The sequence below is a fragment of the Papaver somniferum genome, chromosome 8, assembly GCF_003573695.1.
Source record: "Papaver somniferum cultivar HN1 chromosome 8, ASM357369v1, whole genome shotgun sequence".
Lineage (NCBI taxonomy): Eukaryota > Viridiplantae > Streptophyta > Magnoliopsida > Ranunculales > Papaveraceae > Papaver > Papaver somniferum.
The window spans coordinates 94,971,337-94,978,475 of record NC_039365.1 but is presented as its reverse complement, the minus strand read 5'-3'; the positions used below and the strand labels follow the sequence as shown (position 1 = coordinate 94,978,475).

The following is a 7,139-nucleotide window of genomic DNA, read 5'->3' as shown; positions in this document are numbered from 1 at the left end:
CTTTGAAACTGCATCAACCTTACACGCATTCTTATCTCCAACACTAACCCAATCACAACAGAAAACAGTTTCTTCAAACTCCATGTAATTCAAGACGATAATCTCTTTAATAACTCCGTAATAAGTTATTTCTGCTTCCTCGGCCGACTTCGCTTTCAGTCTTGTAAAAGCTTTCATTGATACGCCACTGTTTTGCGATATATTCTTCGCCTCACAACCTAGTGTGCTAAAAGTAAAGCCATTGACTTGGTATTTACTGTAGGATCGTGCCTTGAAGAGGGGTCCTTGCACGAGTCTCCAAAGTGTTGAATCAGTCTCTTTGGCTTCTATCAACTATAAAAGTTCATGTTGGAGTTAGTATCACAACCAAAAACATAACAAGTTGGGATGAAAGATTTAAGATATCATGTTACCTCGTCGCGCAACCATACATGAAAACTCTTTGAGGTCTGCTGACCATTAGACGTGTTGCCGCTAACATAGGAATCATACTTCCTGCAACCACATAAAAATAGTATCAAATAATGAAAACATCTTAATGCATCAATGAAACTGCTATCTCAAATAAAACCAAATACATAGACATTGATACTTCAAAGAACAAACAAATAGCATAACTCTAGCATACTACACAACAATTTAAAATTCACATTGAAGCAGTAATGTTTACCTTCGCCAGTCATCTATCTCAAAATACTTAGATAGGATCCAGCTGCGGCATTGTTCAAATTGTACTTGAGTTAAAGTCATACTCTTTCCAGTACTTAGAGGCATCTCATCTGCAAACTCATAGTCATCATCTAAAAAAGCCCGTCGAGTATGTTTATGAGTACCATCACCATCATCTGACATGCCATCCATAAAAAAAAGCTAGCTTCTCGCAACGAATACCCTCTCGCAATGCATCCCTCAATGTACCTTTTATTGCGCACCAACCCTTTAAAGCCTTTCATTAACCTACAAAGAATAGTAAAGTGTAGAAGCTGTCAAGGCCTTATCAAGCATGATTCTTATACTAAGTTGTCAACTTCATAAAATTTCAGAAGAAAAAAACTTCAAATATAAACTTTCTTAATCAAAGTATCTTACACTCAGCACCTGACATTCCATATAACATTCTCAAATTCAATTTAATCTATAAAGCAAGGGTTTGTACCCTCCATATCAGCACTAGCATAACACACATAGTAAGATGTTAAAAGACACAACCTTTCAATAATGAGAACAAACAGTTCCACTCCTTTTTATGGTTACCATTGGATTTTTATACTACTGTGTTAGTCCAATCATGCATTTAAAGTCATCCTCTAGCATAAAAGAAATTAATCATGACAGCACAATAAACAAAATTGCTAAACAGGGGAAATAGTCAAGTGGGAAATTTACCTCTCAAAGGGGTACATCCACCTAAATCTGACCGGACCGCAGATTAAAGCTTCATCTGCCAGATGAATCATCAGGTGGATACTAATGACAAAGAAGGATGGAGGAAAGTATTTTTCTAGAACACACATCGCCTCCACCAAACTAGCTTTAGCTTGTAAAAGATGCTCTCTGTTAATAACCTTCGCACATAAGATATTGAAAAATAAACTAATCCGGAGAAGAGCAACTCGCAGATCTTTAGGAAATGAAGTTGCAGTATGAACAAGCAGTGGAAACAAAGACTGCATCATAACATGGTAATCATGAGACTTTAAATTCTTCAACTCCGGTGGATTTATACCAACGTTGTTGCGAAGATTGGAACAGAAATTTGAAGGCACCCTTAAATTCTTCAAAACTGTACAGAAAGCAACTTTTCATCCTTTGTTAAGGCAAAAGACCCATCTTCCATTGTTGTCTTGCCCGTGTTGTCATCCTCTTTCAACCATAACCGCTTTTTAATCCCCATAGCTTCCATATCTTTACGTGCATTAAGACCATCTTTTGACTTGCTATTTCCCAATACAGTATTAACAATGTGCTCAGTTATATTCTTCTCGGTATGCATCACATCTGTACAGTGACGAACTGTGTTCGCTCCCCAATACGGCAAATCATAAAGAATAGACCTTCGAGAAAATAAAGAGTGATCGGAAATTTCTTCATCAGCATACCCTTCAGTCCCTCTTTTACGTTTCTTTGATGGTGGTTTTCCTTTACCCTGTTTGCTTTTCAAATTAGCTACCATCTCTTGAACTTGCAATCCTGTTAGTGGCCATGGAGCTTTACCATGCTCAACTCCTCCACTGAAGTTTGTTTTATCATCTCTAAACTTGTGTTTCGTTGGCAGCCATCTTCGATGTCCCATATAACACAACTTCTTACTATATGGCAGCCACTCAGCATCTGTTTCTTCTCCACAACTTGGACAAGCAAAATACCCATGAGTTACACATCCAGAAAGAGTCCCTAATGCTGGAAAATCATGAATTGCCCATAACAACCTAGCTCTCATCAGAAATTCAGAACCGGTGAAGCTGTCGAAAGTCATAACACCATCATTCCATAACTCTTTCAACTCTTCAATCAATGGTTGTAAGTAAACATCGATATCTTTACCTGGTGCTCTCGGGCCTGATATCAACAAACATAACATAGAAAACTCCCTCTTCATACACATCGAAGGAGGAAGATTATACGGACAGAGAATTACCGGCCAACAGCTGTAATTGAGACCAAAGCATCCATTGGGGTTGAAGCCGTCAGTTGCTATACCAAGAGTAACATTCCGTGCTTCCTTAGAAACTCTGGAAAAAAACTATCCGCACAACGCCAAGCTGAAGAATCAACGGGATGACGCATTACATTGATATCTTTCTGTGCTCTAAAATGCCAAAGCATCGCCTCTGCTATCCATGGTATACTATAAAATCTTTTCAACCTTGCAATTATTGGAAAGTGTCTCAACGTCTTCTGCGCAACTTGAGTAAGTTTTCTCTCATCATTGAAAACTCTTACATACCGCGGTTCTTGACATACAGGGCACTTCAGCAATGAACTCTTATCCTTCCAATAGAGTATACAATCATTCACGCAAGCATCGTAGGTTACATAATCCATCCCCAACTCTTGAATTATCTTCTTGACATCTGGAAACTTACTTGGCAGGGTGTTTTTTCGGGAAGCAACTCTTTTATCAATTCTAACATTGCAGTCATACCATTATCTGAAATCGCATACTGAGTCTTTATGTTGTTCACCATTATCGCTACATACAACGCCGACTTTCCTTTAGGACACGAAGGATACAATGGTACTCTTGCTCGCTCGGCCGCTGATAACTTTTTCTTACAACACCCCTTGGTCCCAACATTCTCATCCACATCCACATTTGTTGTAACATTCTCATCCACATCCACACCTGCTGTAACATTCTCATCCACATCAACTCCTCCTGTGACATTCACATCCATATCCATAGCAGATGTAACATTCCCATCCACATCCACACCTACTGTAACATTCCCATCCATAACTGCTGTAGTGTTATCCCTATGTCTTGACCGTGCTGCTACTGAACTTTCACCATGATGACGCCATGTTGTATACGTCAAACAAATACCATATTTGAGCAAATGCAATGATATCTCACTAAGTGAAACTAAACCTTTACCATTCATACAATTTCGACAAGGACATGAAAATAAAACCCTCCCACCACCATTATTCTTGGCAAACTGTATAAATGACCTCACACCTTGTATGTATTCACCAGACTTACGGTCACACTTCATCCATTTCTTGTTCTCATCAGATGACATATTACCCTTCAAAATAGACTTTATAGGATCAAACCAAGTACTTAGTCCTAGTGGTGGGTTTGCCGAAGCCCTCATGAAAACGACAGAAACATCCTCTCAACGAGGAGAGGATGGTCTACAAGTAGTTCATAGAAAACAGATTACAAAGAAAACAGAGTTCATACATATGGTCTACAAGTAGTTCATAGAAAACAGATTACAAAGAAAACAGGTTGTCGAAGCCCTGGCCAAATAACTTCACATGCTAGTTTACATAAAACACCATAATCTTAACATGCTATAAAGAAAAAATTAATTCATACTAATTGAAACCCTAAAACTGAAATTAAACAAATCAATTCATACTAATTGAAAACCTAAAAATAAAATTTAAAAAAATCAATTCATACTAATTGAAATTAAACAAATCAATTCTTATACCTTCAACTTCAGCTCTTTGGAGTTTTTCAAAGTTCTTCAGTCTTTCAAACCCTAACATGAAATCAGAATATCAGTTAGTATATATCCTTCAAATCCTAAAACTTGATTTAACAGATGATAAAACAAATACCTTCAAAGTTCTTCAGCTCTTCCACAGATAAAACCCTGAAATAAGAGAAAGAAATCGTATCAGATTTATATCAGATAAAAAACCTAAAACGAAATCAGAAATAGAAATCATAATAGATTTATCAGATGGAAAAACCCTAAAAAAAAACCCCAATGAAAAAAACAGACGATGATTGAATGAATAAAAAAAAAAACTTACGATTGAAATAACAGATCGAGAAATTTGAATACTAACTGATTTGAAACTTACGATTGAAATAACAGATCGAAAAATGTCTTTGATAATTTCTGGTATCTTCTGCAAGGCAACCCTTATCTCTTCACGATGATAAATTTCTGGTATCTTCTGATGAGAAACGAAGAGAGAAAGAGAGTGAAAAAAATGAAATGAGTGTACTCGATGAAACCCTCATCTCTTCACGAGCTTATCTCTTCAGGGGAGGAATAATACTTTAGCTTAGTGAACTTGGGTGGAAAAAGGGGGCACACGGCTGAATGGCACACGCGCAATAATATCTGTTACCGACTCTAGTGTCACCAAGCGTGTGACTGACACACGTAAAAAATTAGCATGTTACTATTCGTAACAGTTTCCCCCTGTTACGAATCTGGAAAAAATTTCGTAACGGCTCCTCCCTGTTACGTCTAGGTTGTAACGGCTATTTGTAACATAAAAGTTTGTAACGGCTGCTGGGCCGTTACAAAATTTAGTTGCAATTCGGGTCTACGGGTCACTGTTCAGTTACAATTACCAACCGTAACTCTGCAAAAAATATTATACCAGAGTTACAGTTGATGATTTTTTTTCTTTACCAACCGTATGTGTGTCCTCTAAAAAAATCAAAAGTTCCAGGATGTTATGCGGTTGATAAAGTAAAACAATTACAAACTGTAGGCCGTAAGTTTCATATGTCCAACTTCACCATATTTCAAAAGTTTTAGAGTAATACACGGTTGGTAATGAGTTTGCATTACACACCGTAGGTAACCTATGGTTTGTAATTCAAACAAAATACACACAGTAGGTATTGTACGGTTTGTAATGGTAGATCATTACCAACCGTATACTACCCTGAAACTTGACATTTTCTTTGTAAATCAAATAGTAACTAAGCGCACAGTTCATAAGTAATTCATAAGCTAAAATCCATAACCACACAATTCATAACATGTTTGTGATAATATCCATAAGATAAAAACTTACAAAAACAAACCACACAAAGCTAAGAAATAAAAATTTGTCTCGCTATCAAATGTCACACAACCATAATTAAGAATTGCGACCACGACCTCTTTTGTTGGTGATACCACCACCACGAGTGCGAGGACCACCACTACGACCACCGCGACCACCTCTTTGGCTAGTAACCACATCATGCAAATCCTCTTCACTGCTAGATGACGGCTGATTATGGCTAGTACTCGCACCTCTAGTGGACTTTCTGCTCCTCTTTAAGCCTTTTTCTTACGTGAGAAACCCCTCGTACAATTCCTTCCGGGTTGGATCATGCATGTACCTTATTTTCTCTTGTAAGGTCCTTTGTTGAGGAGGTTCAATCACACCTCCAGCACGGATGCATGAAGTCAATCTATTAGCCAACTTTTGTCCTCACTCTTTCTACTCACACATAAAAAAGAGTCTTAAGAGATTATTCCATAGTACATAATATAAATTAGAACTAAATTCCAAGTCATGAGGATAAAAAATTTACGTACCGAAATGAAATATAGTTTCTTCCAAGTCATACCATATAGTCCCTTTGTCTCTTTGTTCGCCTCGTCATCCAATTTTTTTTTCTATTGCCTTTTGAATAAGTGGCTGGGCCTCCGGATCATTATTAATCACATGTGGATGACCAAAATGATAATACCAATCTGTGTAATCATCAACGGCTTCCTTAGTGTTGTTACAAGTCGTTGCCTCTCCAAGTGCAGTTGGTATTCTTCTTTATGGCGGTTGTTCCAAACATCAACCGTCGGAGTTGGGCGGTAGTTGAGTATAATAGTGGGGCCTTTTGTATCGCATCCCTCCTGACATAATTTGAAGTTTTCCTTAACGACAATTCCTTGAATATGAGCAATTTGACGTAGAGTTCGACGAGGATTGGTCATAACATAACCGGTGGCATGATACAAAGGTCCATTGTAGCCTGCGGTCGGTGTGAATTGACGAACATCAACTCCATTTTGAATCCTCAAATAGGGGTCAAAGATAACATCTTGAACGGTGAAAGCGTATATTTCCTCCCTCATTTGAATGAGCTTCGTCTCTTTGTTCCTCAATTGTCTACCAGTGAACATAAACTTCTTTCCTGTAGGTCCATGATCATTTTCTCCCCATTCAGTAGGAGGTCTCAGGCTCGGAAAGTGGTCATACATCCATGCCTAGAAAAATATAAAACAATTTAACCAATTGAGACATGACTACAGAGATAAATATAACAAGCAATCATAAAATGATAAAATGTAACCGAACTTACCATTAAAAGCGCAACATTCCCAGCAATTTCAGTAGCTCCAACTCTCGAGGCCTTTCTTAGACTTTGAAGTAGATATGCAAGCGTGGCGGTGCCCCTCTAATACTATTTGGTATTGTTCAAATCCTTCAACAACTGTAGGTAATGAACATTCACCCTATTTCCCGAGTTATCGGGCATGAATACGGTTCCAATAGAATACAACAAATACGCTGTGGCGGTACGCCTAGATCTTGTTTCATCTATCACCTCACCTTTCTCTTGCTTTTTGAGGGTGTCTCCAAACTTCGTCCTCAAATTATTCAACAACAACTTATTTACCTTGTTAACCTTGTTTGGTTCCGAGGGGTCATAACCACCAGCAAAC

At 37.9% G+C, this 7,139-nt stretch overlaps 1 protein-coding gene and 1 long non-coding RNA gene across 2 annotated transcripts; both read right to left on the bottom strand.

Annotated features, from left to right (window-relative positions):
- Nucleotides 1-278: 278 nt before the first annotated feature.
- Nucleotides 279-716, bottom strand: LOC113302133. The gene is made up of 3 exons (XR_003336660.1): nucleotides 671-716; nucleotides 414-495; nucleotides 279-333 (listed from the first exon to the last, which is right to left on the bottom strand). It is a non-coding gene; the product is annotated as an uncharacterized LOC113302133 (long non-coding RNA).
- Nucleotides 717-1,777: 1,061 nt separating this feature from the next.
- LOC113305794 lies at nucleotides 1,778-3,821 on the bottom strand. The gene is made up of 3 exons (XM_026554796.1): nucleotides 3,087-3,821; nucleotides 2,701-2,991; nucleotides 1,778-2,593 (listed from the first exon to the last, which is right to left on the bottom strand). The coding sequence occupies exons 1-3, from the start codon at nucleotides 3,819-3,821 to the stop codon at nucleotides 1,778-1,780; spliced, it is 1,842 nt and encodes a 613-aa protein (XP_026410581.1).
- Nucleotides 3,822-7,139: the final 3,318 nt, after the last annotated feature.

What these genes read in the sequence shown, in the direction of transcription:
- LOC113305794 (XM_026554796.1), bottom strand. Translation starts at nt 3,821, where the DNA reads ATGAGGGCTTCGGCAAACCCACCACTAGGACTAAGTACTTGGTTTGAT. An exon ending in CCGAAAAAACACCCTGCCAA is followed by an intron (nt 2,992 to 3,086) that starts GTAAGTTTCCAG and finishes CTCTATTGGAAG; the next exon opens with GATAAGAGTTCATTGCTGAA. An exon ending in AGCACGGAATGTTACTCTTG is followed by an intron (nt 2,594 to 2,700) that starts GTATAGCAACTG and finishes ATGTGTATGAAG; the next exon opens with AGGGAGTTTTCTATGTTATG.